This window comes from Pleurodeles waltl, chromosome 2_1 (assembly GCF_031143425.1).
Source record: "Pleurodeles waltl isolate 20211129_DDA chromosome 2_1, aPleWal1.hap1.20221129, whole genome shotgun sequence".
Taxonomy (NCBI): Eukaryota; Metazoa; Chordata; class Amphibia; order Caudata; family Salamandridae; genus Pleurodeles; species Pleurodeles waltl.
This window is the reverse complement of record NC_090438.1, coordinates 21008633-21023127: the sequence shown is the minus strand read 5'-3', so window position 1 is coordinate 21023127 and position 14495 is coordinate 21008633. Positions and strand designations below refer to the sequence as shown.

Here is a 14495-nt window from a genome sequence, read left to right as displayed (position 1 = left end):
ATTGGTTAACATTGGACCCTATGGGTCCCAGGAGCCAATGATGATGTGCACCGGCGGTGATGATACGCACCGCCGCGGACGTGACCGCCATTTTCTATCTGTTCAATCACTCGATACCTGATCTTCAACAAGAGAGGACCTACACTGCAAGTGCTGCTGTGACCTCGGTCTGGAAGAGACAATGGCTGCTGCGTCTGGGGAAAGGGCCCCTGCCTTCACTGCTCAGGAGTTGGAGAAGCTGGTCGACGGGGTCCTCCCCCAGTACACGCTACTCTACGGTCCTCCAGACCAACAGGTAAGTACACAGGGAGCACGTTGTATGGGCTATGCCTGTGTGGAGAGGGCTAGTTGTAAGAAGGAAGGGGACAGAGTTCAGGGAACATGAAGGACTGTGGATGCATGTGCCACATGGCAAGGGTAGGAATGGGGGCCACTCACATCAATGGTGCAGTTGGTAATGACTTTTTTTCCTCCCCTGTGCATGTCATGTAGGTCAGCGCCCACCAGAAGAAGGACATTTGGCGTGCCATCGCCAAGGACGTCCGGACCCTGGGGGTCCACCAGAGACGGGGCACCCACTGCCAGAAAAGATGGGAGGACATTCGCCGCTGGAGCAAGAAGACGGCGGAGGCTCAGCTGGGGGTGGCCTCCCAACGTGGGAGGGGTGCCCGTCGCACCATGACCCCCCTGGTGTTCCAGATCCTGGCGGTGGCCTACCCGGAGTTGGATGGGCACTTGAGGGCATCACAGCAGACACAAGGGGGTGAGTACACTCTCATGCAGATGACTTTGCGCACAGTGGAGGGGTCTGGGTGGGGGAGGAGGGCTGTGGGTTTCCCTAGGCCAGGGCGACTTACGTAGGCTAGGCCCCTCCGTAATGCAGGCCATGTGGCACTCCACCCCACCTCAGTAGAGTGCCAAGTACAGGTATACATGCCCCTGTGGCATCCATGTGTGCAGATGTCCACCATAGCCATTTAGGCCAGATCCCAGGAATTGCATCTGTAGAGGCCAAGAGCACGGCGTAGTACAGGGGGCTGCTGTGTCTGTATTGTCCGCCAACTGTAGCGGTAAGCCATGCACTCAACCTGTCTTTCTTCTGTCGCCCCCCCCTTTTTGTGCTCTCCCTGCTCTTTTGTGCATCAGCATCATCAGGCGGAGGTACAGTGGCACCGGAGCACGAGGGAGCTGCATCCCACATGGCCATGGAGGGCCAGACCACGGACTCAGAATACACCAGTGGGATGGAGGGCGAGGGGAGCTTCACGTCGGTCACCGGATCACCAACCAGCGACACAGACTCTCAGCCGATGGGAGCTCCCTTGTGGTGTCGGCACCATCTGTGCCCCCCACTTCTACAGGTAAAGCCGCCACCTCCCCTACCAGCACCGCCCTCCCAGCAGCCCCTCAGCGTTCGCCCCGTGCCTGCTCACCCAGGAGGGTGGGCATCACCTTCGCCCCAGCTACCTCAGCCCCTGCCCCTGTCACCCCTGCTGCCCTCAGTGAGGAGGCCATTGACCTCCTCAGGTCACTCACTGTTGGGCAGTCTACCATTGTGAATGCCATCCAGGGTGTAGAAAGGGAGTTGCAACACGGTAATGCATTCCTGGAGGGCATTCATTCTGGTCAGGCTGCCCTTCATCGAACCCTGCAATCTCTGGCCTCAGCACTGATGGCAGCCATTGTCCCTGTGTCTAGCCTCCCACCTCCAACTTCCTCCACCCAGACCCAATCCCCTGTACCCCAGCCTATCCCAAGCACACCATCAGACAAGCAGGCATACACCTCAACACACACAAGTAGCTCAGGCAAACATAAGCACCACACAACCCACAGGCACTCACGCAAGCATCAGCCACATACAGACACAGCAACATCCACTGCCTCCACTGTGTCACCCTCCTCGCCGTCTCCCTCCTCCCTCCCAGTGTCGTCTACCCTCTCACCTGCATTCACTACATCTACAGGCACTAGGACTCGCACCAGAACACCCAGAACCACACCCCGCTCACCTGCACTCACCACCCCCACTACCATTTACACGTCCCCTGTGTCCAGTCCCAGTGTGTCTGTGACGCCCCCTCCCAAAGTACACAAACGCGGGCACCCACACACCCAACATCCATCCAGCCTCCAGTACCTGCACCTGCACCCAAATCACCTAAAGTGACACCTCCTACAACCACCTCCTCTTCCTCCACTCCCAGACCCCCTCCAGCTACCCATCCCAGTCTTCGTCAGCAACTCTTCCTCAGCAACGTTGACCTCTTTGCCCCCACCCCCACCCCTCCAATTGATTGGTCCCATAGTAGCACCTCAGCCAAAAAAACTCCAGTACCAGTGCTGCGTGTTAAAGGTGTGTGGAGTGCACCGGCCACCAGGGCAGCCAGTGGGACACGGAGCCAAAGCACTGCCAGTCCACCCTCTGTAAAGCTCATCAAGTTGGAAAGTGGCCGATGGGACAGGGTGAAGACTCCTGGCGGCAAAACTGCTCACAAGGGTCCCAGGGGGATTGCAGAGTCAGCTGTGACTCCTCCAAAGGTGCTGAAGGGCCAGAAGAAGTCTGCACAGTCTGGTAAGAGCAGCACGGTGGAGAAGGGCGCCATCCTCGCCAGCGGCCGTGACGACACCGCCAGAACCGTTGTCACTGGACAGGAGACCACCGCCGGAGTCAGTGCCCAGGAGGGCAGCAGTATCGTCACTGGACAGGAGACCACCATCAGAGTCAGTGCCCAGGAGGGCAGCAGTATCGTCACTGGTCAGGAGACCACCGCCAGAGTCAGTGCCCAGGAGGGCAGCAGTATCGTCACTGGTCATGAGACCACCGCCAGAGTCAGTGCCCAGGAGGGCCCCAGCAGCCACAGCCCCGCTGGACAATGAGGGACCGTCATGCCACACACCAATGCACAGGCAAGCACCGCTCAACAGGTCAGAGACCGACATGGCAAAGCACCGCTGGACAGGGAAAACACCACCATGGTGAAGACCGCTGAACAGGGCAGAGCACCGCTGAACAGGGCAAAGCACCGATGAACAGGGCAAAGCACCGCTGAACAGGTCAGAGACCGCCATGGCAAAGCACCGCTGGACAGGGAAAACACCGCCATGGTGAAGACCGCTGAATAGGGCAGAGCACCGCTGAACAGGGCAAAGCACCGCTGAACAGGGCAAAGCACTGCTGAACAGACCAGAGACTGTCATGGCAAAGCACCGCTGGACAGGGAAAACACCGCCACATCAAGCATCATTATCCCATGTGCAGCTGGGACAGTGACGGAACAGAAACCGTCACGGGGAGCCAGATGCAGTCTGGGCACCATTCCCCCTCCAGAACCAGTGGAGACATGCATCCACTCAATCTGTCCTTAACAGGATGAAGCACTCTGGGCACCAGTCCCCCTCCAGAACCAGTGGAGACTGTTATCCACTTGAGAGACTGTGGCCTTTCACTCCCCAGGATAAAGCAGTGGGCAACCCACCCACTGTAGAGACTTGAGAGACTGTGGCTTTACACTCCCCAGGATGGTACAGTGGGCAACCCACCCACTGTAGAGACTTGAGAGACTGTGGCTTTGCACTCCCCAGAATGGTACAGTGGGCAAGCCACCCACTGTAGAGACTTGAGAGACTGGGGCTTTGCACTCCCCAGGATGGTACAGTGGGCAAACCACCCACTGGAGAGACTTGAGAGACTGTGGCTTTGCACTCCCCAGGATGGTACAGTGGGCAAACCACCCACTGGAGAGACTTGAGAGACTGTGGCTTTGCACTCCCCAGGATGGTACAGTGGGCAACCCACCCACTGGAGAGACTTGAGAGACTGTGGCTTTGCACTCCCCAGGATACATCAATGGGCATGGAGCCCCGTCATGGATCTGGCGTGGTGCTGTAATCCGGCTGAGGTGCCCCACTTCCCTTCCACCTGAGGTGCCTGTTGTATTTCTATCTGATGCCCCGGCAGTGTTCTCTCCGTTTGTGAACAGGTATCTAGTGTGGGCCTCGCCCATGCATTTTTGGCACCGTGGTGAACGGACATTGATATGTGCATACCTGCACTACTTCTCGTAATGTATATAATTTTAAATGTGTATATATATCTGTATATATTTGGTAACTGTATTTTGATACATTACAATGTTTGAACTGATTTCCTTTTGTCTTTGCATTCTTCCGGGGGGGATTGTGGGTTGTTACTATGATGTTTGGAAATGCATTGGTGTGTGTGTTGTAATGTGCGAGGGTGGGGGTGGGGGTGTTGCGTGTGTGTCCCCCTGACTTTTGCCTCCCCCCTTCCCTATGTCGTAGGTGCAGTACTCACCATTGTCTTCGGCACCACCGTTGCTGGTGTTCGTAGATGAGTAGGAACACAAGGGCAGGGAGTATTTGGAGTTCGGGCTCCATGGTGTCCTCCTTCCTTGTGGCGTGTGTTAAGGTGAGCGTTTTCCCATTGCAAAAGCTGTTTACGCCGTGTTTTTATCCACGGTGAATCCGCCCCGGAAAAGGTGGCAGATTGGCGGGTTGTGATACTGTGGGCGGTACATTGTCTTCCGCCTGTCTGTTGGCGGTGACCGCCGCGCTGCTTGTCTGTACCGCCGTGGCGGTCGACGTGTTAAAGTGGCTGTCTATGTTGGTGGTTTCCGCCATGGTCATAATTCCCTTTTTTTGTCCGCCGCCCTGTTTGCGGTATTACCGCACCTTTAACACCGTCCACCAGGGTTGTAATGACCACCTGAGTGTTTTCTTTCTTGTCTGTAAGTACTGTGTGACTCTAGTGGTATTGCATGAGCTTTGCATGTCTCCTAGTTCAGCCTTGGCTGCTCATCCACAGCTACCTCTAGAGAGCCTGGCTTCTAGACACTGACTACACTACACTAATAAGGGATACCTGCACCTGGTATGAGATGTAAGTACCATAGGTTCCCACCACACACCTGGACAGCCTCCTACACAGGGTATAATAAAGTTAGGAGAGAGGGACAGCAGAACCAAGCATAAGAAAGCTTAAGCTACAGATTAGTACAGAAACAGGAGGAACTCAGCTACAGAAACATTAAATATAGAAAAATGGATAATGCAGGGTGGAATAACAAGAATAAACATTGAATACAATGAAGAGCATTTGAAAAAATGTCTCAGCATAGGAGAAAAGAGAAAAAAATCATCTAATGGTGAGGTAAAAGTTAGAGAAATAAATATTAAGAAGAACTTACCTTGGACAGAAGAGCCATCTGCTGCGGCGCTGGCGGTGGAACTTCCACCTGCCGCGGCGCTGGTTGTGGTACCCTCATCGGCCCGACCCTCTAATGCCCTCTTCTTGCCCTTAGGCACTAATGTAAGAAATAAAGAAGGTAAGAAATATAGATCAGTGGTACAGTTAATCTCCTGAAAAATATTTTAACAGGCAAACACAGTAACAAATTGACATTGTACTTTTCTAAATCATATTGCCTCATACCTATATGATCGAGTTGACTTATTTCTAATTTCCAACACCTTACTTAAGCCCTATTTCCAATATCCTACACTACATTTGGAAAAACGAATGCATTGCAACGAATGATCTTTGCTTAACAAAGCACATTTACAACCCCCTTTAATGGGCCAATTCAGTTAGTTTCCCTTTTCAATGCATAGATGCATGCATACATCACGCGGGGAGGTTGCTTTCGAAAAAACAAGCACATAAAAAGAAAAACACCGAGAACGCAAACTCACTGATATATGTTAATTCCTACGGCTACCACAGTACCACTTTCTCAGTGACAGGAGGACAGAGAAGTCAGAATAACTTCTTAAATGATCAGCCCAAGTCAGTGCCTACAGCAACGAGCAGAACTGGGTAGCACCGATCACCTGGACCACTCAAATTGGATCACATTATATTTGTAACCTTATGTTACATGAACATGATTTACCTCTGAGTGTAAGCAGCATGCTACTTGAAACAAAAATTAGCATTATAGGATAGGACACAACGAAATGAGTCATCTTTAAATATTATTACTCACCAAGCCTCGCAACCTGGGCGTCCAGCAGGTTGAGCAGGTATCTCTCCCGATCAAGGATATGGGCCCAGCGGTGCATCAGCTGCTGCTGGGTGCGCTGGACCCCAGTAAGTCAGCAGTTGCAATGGCGTACCCTACTCCAGAGCAGCGATGCTACGGCATGCGCACTTACTCCCAGGCTTGCCGCCTGCTGCCAGCATGGAGTGGAGGTGGCCCCGCACAAAATAAAAAACGTGGGAAAAACAAAAAATACACACATTACGGAAATTAATGTAAAACTGGGAAGGGTAATTTCGATAAAGTAAGGATGTCTCAGACAATATATGGATTGAAAAGTAGGCCCAGCACCTGGCACACAATAGGAAAAACACGATGACCCAATGCGCGACTCGCACCAATCTGTGCAAACAGGCTGCCAATCACAACTCTGCCCACTCGCGTGCAGTTAGGCGGAGTTTTCAGAGTATTCTCTTCACTTCACGTGTCTCGGGACTCCGCCCAGGCCTATTCTTGATAACCTCTTCTTTTGAACCTTTTAACATGAGCTTGTGTTGCTCTGAGCTGCTCATTCAAGTGAACTGAGAAAGCCTCAGGGGGCATATTTAAGAGACCCTTGCTCCACTTTAGCGTCGCCTTAGCATACTTTTTTTGATGCTAAGGCGGCGCTAAGGTGGTCTTTTCCCCGTGTCACATTTACAAAGTGGCGCAATGCATGCGTTGAGCAACCATTTAAATCAATGGGCTTCCTTGCACTTTGCTACACCAGCGTCAACATTTTTGGCCCTCGTGTAGCAAAGCACCACAATAGTGTAGAAAATGTTGACACTATTGTTCTAACTACTACCATGGTTCACCATATCTTAAATACAGCGCACACATGGTGGCATTAGGGGGATGCAGCGGTCCACAAGAAAAGTGGAACTGCGTTGGGTGCATCGCCACTTTTCTTATATTCTGCCTAGATGTCTTTTCAGACTGTCAGGATGACAAACATGGTAATGCAACATATTGTTTTTGTCTGCACTTTCCTATATATGTTAGTTTTGACTTTATGATTGACCAGAAATACTAACACTTCAAAGTGAGTAATCCGCTCTTTGATCCTGTGAGTGAAAGAGATGTGTGCATTTTCTGGTTCAGAGAAGAAATATTCAGTTCCAGATTACGAGCCCACACCACTCCCCTTGAGTAGGCCTGCACTGCTCAGCCGCGCTACCCTGTGAGAGTCAATTGCTGCTATGAGTTACTCGGCTCCCAGGAAAGAAACATTTGTGGACTTATTACTAGTTAAGGCCTCATGACCTTCACAACTGCTAAACAATATTCTGTATTAAGCACTTTTTTGCAGAGGTTCAACGACTTCCCCTTCCCATCTCCTTTTAAATGCTGCTCTTTTCTGAGCATTGCTGCTTTGGCTTTTATGATGCTATGCATAAGAGCCAGCTTTCATTTCAAAGGAAGGAGTTGCATATTTTTGTTTCTCAATATCCAGCCCTATTCTTCATTTACTCTGGTGTTTATTATCACTAAAATGTTTTAAATGGGGGTAATAGTATTCATATCAGCCCTAGGTTACTGCGAGATGGAGAATGAAACAGCTGAGTCTAGAGCAGGGGTCTCCAACCTTTTCTGTAGTAAGAGCTACTTATATTACTAGAATACTAATACTGACCACATCAGACAAGTTTACATTTTCGTCTTCAATACACACTTTTCATATAGATATAATAATTCAAACAAACAAAATCTTCTAAGTTAGAAGGCCAGGCTGTGCACAGAAGAGCTACTCATGGGTACCAGAGAGCTAATGCTAACTCCAGAGCTACTTCTTGGAGAAGCCCAGTTTAGAGGAAACTAATATTTTTATTCTTTTTTCAGAGTCTCCATCATGCTGGTGAAGAGTGTTTGTCTTCTTCAGGTCCTGAGCTTTGTCAGCATTTATTCTGGCTCCGGTGAGTGTGGACTCAGTCTGAGGAAGGGGTAGTAATGTCAAGTAGTGTTGACCAAAGGCTCCTGAAATTAACCTTAATGTGATCTAGAGAAGTAAAGTGTACAACTGAAAGCTCTTAACAAACCTTCCAAAGTGCTTCTAGTCACACAGCGCTGGTACTCCAAGACCCTACCAAGTAATAAAGAATATTTTTAGAAAGTTAGATTCCTGTCTCCGTCTGTCAATGTTTTAGTGCTGATGAACTCTATCAGATATCTAATGAGATGTGTTAGAAATGTTTTCTTCTGTACATAAGATAGGTATTCTGTACCCACTATTAGTGTCTTCTCCATTGTTCTGAGCTTTGCAGACATGTATCATCTCTCAGGGTTTGTCCAAGTCTTTAGTACTTTGGGGGTAGGAGAGTCTTCATAATTAGTACAACCACTCCACATTTTCTGAGTCACAAGGCTGCTAGTGTGTGCATAGCTGTTTCTAAACCTATTAATTAGACTGTTCTCACAATCTAATTTAACTCATCAAGTTCACAGTGGAGTAGGTGTTTCTCCTGAATTAAGGCTACATCTAATTGTTTGTTATTAAGATATTGCATCTAACATGCCGTTACATTTTTTAGTCAATATGCTTAGTGATTTAGGTCTCGATCTCCTGTCCATTTGAGGCTGCGTAGTTGACTGTAGAGGTGCATTATTTCTGTGTGTGCACAGAGTTGCAATGTGGGTAGTTTAGGAGTCTCCTTAATCTAGGGATTATGTGACCTGAATATTTTAGGTTTCTGGAATTTGGATTCTTCTCTCTACACTTACCGATATGTAGCCATTTACATTTTTGCCATGCGCACCTGATGTACTCGACTCCTAACTGTGTGTATATCTCCTATGTCTACTACTCTGCTTTTAGGCCCATGTCCACATCCAGGACTAGGGCTGTCAGGTTCTGTTCTGCTGTAGAATTATGATGAGTGATAATTAACCCCTTCGCTGCCAGGCCTTTTCCCCCTCAGGTGCCAGGCCTTTTTTTGCCTATTTGGAATGGTTTTCGCTTAGGCCCTCATAACCTTTTGTCCACATAAGCTACCCACACCACATTTGCGTCCTTTTTTTCCAACATCCCAGGGATTCTAGAGGTACCCAGACTTTGTGGGTTCCCCTGAAGGAGACCAAGAAATTAGCCAAAATACAGAAAAAAATGTGTTTTTTTAAAAATAATTGGAAAAAAGGGCTGCAGAAGAAGACGTGTGTTTTTTCCCCTGAAAATGGCATCAACAAAGGGTTTGCGGTGCCAAAATCACCAGCTTCCCAGCTTTCAGGAACAGGCAGACTTGAATCAGAAAACCCAATTTTTCAACAGAATATTGGCATTTTACTGGGACATACGATTTTTTTAGCTTTCAGCCTCCTTCCAGTCAGTGACAGAAATGGACAATGCTGGATCCCAGAAACCTAAACATTTCTGAAAAGTAGACAAAATTCTGAATTCAGCAATGGGTAATTTGTGTAGATCCTACAAGGGTTTCCCGCAGAAAACAACAACTGAAATAAAAAAATATTGAAATTGAGGTGAAAAAAAACAGCAATTTTTCTCTATGTTTTAGTCTGTACCTTTTTCCTGCAATGTCAGATTATTGAAAGCAATATACTGTTACGTCCGCTGGACTCTTCTGGTTGTGCGGATATGTAGGGCTTGTAGGTTCATCAAGAACCCTGGGTACCCAGAGCCAATAATGTGTTTTGGCAATGGGTTTTTATTCTTTACCGGGTATACAACATTTTATTTGCTGAACTATAAAGAGTCAAATATAGGTATCAAGAAAACCTTTGTATTTCCAAAATGGGCACAAGATAAGGTGTTGCGAAGCAGTGGGGTATTTGCACATCTCTGAATTCCAGGGTGCCCATACTAGCATGTGAATTACAGGGAATTTATCAAATAGACGTCTTTTTTACACACTTATATTTGGAAGAAATAAATGTAGAGAAAGACAAGGGGCAATAACATTTGTTTTGCTATTCTGTGTTCCCCCAAGTCTCCCGATAAAAATGGTACCTCACTTGTGTGGGTAGGCCTACTGCCCGCAACAGGAAATGCCCCAAAACATAATGTGGACACATCACATTTTGATACAGGAAACAGAGGTGTTTTTTGTAAAGTGCCTACCTGTGGATTTTGGCCTCCAGCTCAGCCGCCACCGAGGGAAACCTACCAAACCTGTGCATTTTTTAAAACTAGAGACCTAGGGGAATCCAAGACGGGGTGACTTGTCGGGCTCTCACCAGGTTCTGATACCCAGAATCATTTGCAAACCTCAAAATGTGGCTAAAAAAACACTTTTTCCTCACATTTCGGTGACAGAAAGTTCCGGAATCTGAGAGGAGCCACAAATCTCCTTCCACCCAGCGTTCCCCCAAGTCGCCTGATAAAAATGATACCTCACTTGTGTGGGTAGGCCTAGTGCCCGCAACAGGAAATGCCCCAAAACACAACGTGGACACATCAAAATTATCAAATAGAAAACTACCTGTTTTTACGGGGGGCACCTGCGTTTTTGGTCCTGGGCTCAGCAGTCATCTAGGGAAACCTACCAAACCCAATCATTTCTGAAAACTAGACACCCGAGGGAGTCAAGGGAAGTGTGACTTGCGTGGATCCCCCAATATTTTCTTACCCAGAATCCTCAGCAAACCGCAAATGTAGCTAAAATAATAAAGTTTTTCCCACATTTCTGTGTGGGATCACTGCACCGGGACAAATTTCCTACCACCCAACGTTCCCATCTGTCTCCCGGTAAAAATGATACCTCACTTGTGTAGGTGGGCCAAGTGTATGTGACAGGGAAGAGCCAAAAACACGTCGATATTGAAGGGGAACCAAAGTGGGTCCAAAAGGGCAGTTTGAAAAAAAACATTTTTAGGCTGACAAGTGCAGCAGAAATGTTATCGGTATAGATGAGACAATGCTGGGTGGCAGGAATTTTGTGGATTGCTGCAGATTCCAGAAGGTTCAATCACAAAAATGTGGGAAAAATGTGTGCTTTCCAGCAAAGTTGCAGGTTTGCAGGGCATTGTGGGTAAGGAAATGGTGCAGGGTGCATGTGAAGCCCACCACCCTGGAATCAACTAGATGTTTAGTGTAGGAGGCTGGACTGCCTTGTAGTGAGTACCAAGGGGTACTTGCACCTTGCACCAGGCCCAGTTATCCCTTATTAGTGTATAGGGTGTCTAGCAGCTTAGGCTGATAGATAATGGTAGCTTAGCAGAGCAGCTTACGCTGAACTAGGAGACGTGTGAAGCTACTACAGTACCACTTAGTGTCATATGCACAATATCATAAGAAAACACAATACACAGTTATACTAAAAATAAAGGTACTTTATTTTTATGACAATATGCCAAAGTATCTTAGAGTGTACCCTCAGTGAGAGGATAGGAAATATACACAAGATATATATACACAATAGCAAAAATATGCAATATAGTCTTAGAAAACAGTGCAAACAATGTATAGTTACAATAGGATGCAATGGGGAAACATAGGGATAGGGGCAACACAAACCATATACTCCAAAAGTGGAATGCGAACCACGAATGGACCCCAAACCTATGTGACCTTGTAGAGGGTCGCTGGGACTATTAGAAAATAGTGAGAGTTAGAAAAATAACCCTCCCCAAGACCCTGAAAAGTGAGTGCAAAGTGCACTAAAGTTCCCCTAAGGACAAAGTAGTCGTGTTAGAGGAATAATGCAGGAAAGACACAAACCAGCAATGCAACAACTGTGGATTTCCAATCTAGGGTACCTGTGGAACAAGGGGACCAAGTCCAAAAGTCACAAGCAAGTCATAGATGGGCAGATGCCCAGGAAATGCCAGCTGCGGGTGCAAAGAAGCTTCAACTGGACAGAAGAAGCTGAGGTTTCTGCAGGAACGAAAAGGGCTAGAGACTTCCCCTTTGGTGGACGGATCTCTCTCGCCTTGGAGAGTCGTGCAAAAGTATTTTACCGCCGGAAGGACGCCAACAAGCCTTGCTAGATGCAAAGCAAGCGTTTGGCGTTTTTGGATGCTGCTGGGGCCCAGGAGGGACCAGGAGGTCGCAAATTGGACCTGAAGAGAGAGGGGACGTCGAGCAAGACAAAGAGCCCTCAATGAAGCAGGTAGATCCCGGAGAAGTGCCAGAAACAGGCACTACGAGGATGCGTGAAATGGTGCTCGCCGAAGTTGCACAAAGGAGTCCCACGTCGCCGGAGACCAACTTAGAAAGTCGTGCAATGCAGGTTAGAGTGCCGTGGACCCAGGCTTGGCTGTGTACAAAGGATTTCCGCCGGAAGTGCACAGGGGCCGGAGTAGCTGCAAAGTCGCGGTTCCCAGCAATGCAGCCCAGCGAGGAGAGGCAAGGACTTACCTCCATCAAACTTGGACTGAAGAGTCACTGGACTGTGGGGGTAACTTGGACAGAGTCGCTGGATTCGAGGGACCTCGCTCGTCGTGCTGAGAGGAGACCCAAGGGACCGGTGATGCAGCTTTTTGGTGCCTGCGGTTGCAGGGGGAAGATTCCGTCGACCCACTGGAGATTTCTTCGGAGCTTCTGGTGCACAGAGGAGGCAGGCTACCCCCACAGCATGCACAAGCAGGAAAACAGTCGAGAAGGCGGCAGGATCAGCGTTACAGAGTTGCAGTAGTCGTCTTTGCTACTATGTTGCAGGTTTGCAGGCTTCCAGCGCGGTCAGCGGTCGTTTCCTTATCAGAAGGTGAAGAGAGAGATGCAGAGGAACTCGGATGAGCTCCTGCATTCGTTATCTAAAGTTTCCCCAGAGACAGAGACCCTAAATAGCCAGAAAAGAGGGTTTGGCTACCTAGGAGAGAGGATAGGCTACTAACACCTGAAGGAGCCTATCAGCAGGAGTCTCTGACGTCACCTGGTGGCACTGGCCACTCAGAGCAGTCCAGTGTGCCAGCAGCACCTCTGTTTCCAAGATGGCAGAGGTCTGGAGCACACTGGAGGAGCTCTGGACACCTCCCAGGGGAGGTGCAGGTCAGGGGAGTGGTCACTCCCCTTTCCTTTGTCCAGTTTCGCGCCAGAGCAGGGGCTAAGGGGTCCCTGAACCGGTGTAGACTGGCTTATGCAGAATTGGGCACCTCTGTGCCCAACAAAGCATTTCCAGAGGCTGGGGGAGGCTACTCCTCCCCTGCCTTCACACCATTTTCCAAAGGGAGAGGGTGTCACACCCTCTCTCAGAGGAAGTTCTTTGTTCTGCCATCCTGGGCCAGGCCTGGCTGGACCCCAGGAGGGCAGATGCCTGTCTGAGGGGTTGGCAGCAGCAGCAGCTGCAGTGAAACCCCAGGAAGGGCAGTTTGGCAGTACCAGGGTCTGTGCTACAGACCACTGGGATCATGGGATTGTGCCAACTATGCCAGAATGGCATAGAGGGGGCAATTCCATGATCATAGACATGTTACATGGCCATATTCGGAGTTACCATTGTGAAGCTACATATAGGTAGTGACCTATATGTAGTGCACGCGTGTAATGGTGTCCCCACACTCACAAAGTTCAGGGAATTGGCTCTGAACAATGTGGGGGCACCTTGGCTAGTGCCAGGGTGCCCTCACACTAAGTAACTTTGCACCTAACCTTTACCAGGTAAAGGTTAGACATATAGGTGACTTATAAGTTACTTAAGTGCAGTGTAAAATGGCTGTGAAATAACGTGGACGTTATTTCACTCAGGCTGCAGTGGCAGGCCTGTGTAAGAATTGTCAGAGCTCCCTATGGGTGGCAATAGAAATGCTGCAGCCCATAGGGATCTCCTGGAACCCCAATACCCTGGGTACCTCAGAACCATATACTAGGGAATTATAAGGGTGTTCCAGTAAGCCAATGTAAATTGGTAAAAATGGTCACTAGCCTGTTAGTGACAATTAGGAAGTAATGAGAGAGCATAACCACTGAGGTTCTGGTTAGCAGAGCCTCAGTGAGACAGTTAGGCACCACACAGGGAACATATACATGCACACCTATGAGCACTGGGGCCCTGTGTGACAGGGTCCCAGTGACACATACATATAGGCCACAAACCTATGAGCACTGGGGTCCTGACCAGCAGGATCCCAGTGACACATAACAAACATACTGAAAACATAGTGTTTTCACTATGAGCACTGAGGCCTGGCTATCAGGATCCCAGTGAGACAGTGAAAACAGTGACAAACACCCTGACATACACTCACAAACAGGCCAAAAGTGGGGGTAACAAGGCTAGAAAGAGGCTACCTTCTCACACAACCCCCCCCCAAACGAAGGACAATAAGGCTAACCTTGGCCAGTTGAGACTTTATTGTCTAAGTGGTGATAAGTAGAGAGTAGCTCTGCAATAGACTGGTTACTCCCTTTATCATCCACTATATGGTTACTTCCCTGTGGGGATGTAAACCACCCTGTTTGAAGTTTTTTAGCTAGGCAACAATGTGAAGATGTATTTTCAGAGTTTCTATCAGTAAGTTTTAGTTTAGAGCAGTGGGAATTGTCCACTGAACCTATTTGTAGTG

The 14495-nt window shown here is 48.7% G+C and overlaps 1 protein-coding gene across 1 annotated transcript in view; it reads left to right on the top strand.

The window, feature by feature from the left end:
* Positions 1–14495, top strand: part of LOC138260432 (CD5 antigen-like) — a 223714-nt gene that overhangs the window by 41299 nt on the left and 167920 nt on the right. The window contains exon 2 of the mRNA XM_069208914.1: positions 7884–7957. Coding sequence (XP_069065015.1) covers positions 7894–7957 — 64 coding nt within the window. The 5' untranslated portion in view covers positions 7884–7893. The remainder of the gene's footprint in view (positions 1–7883; positions 7958–14495) is intronic.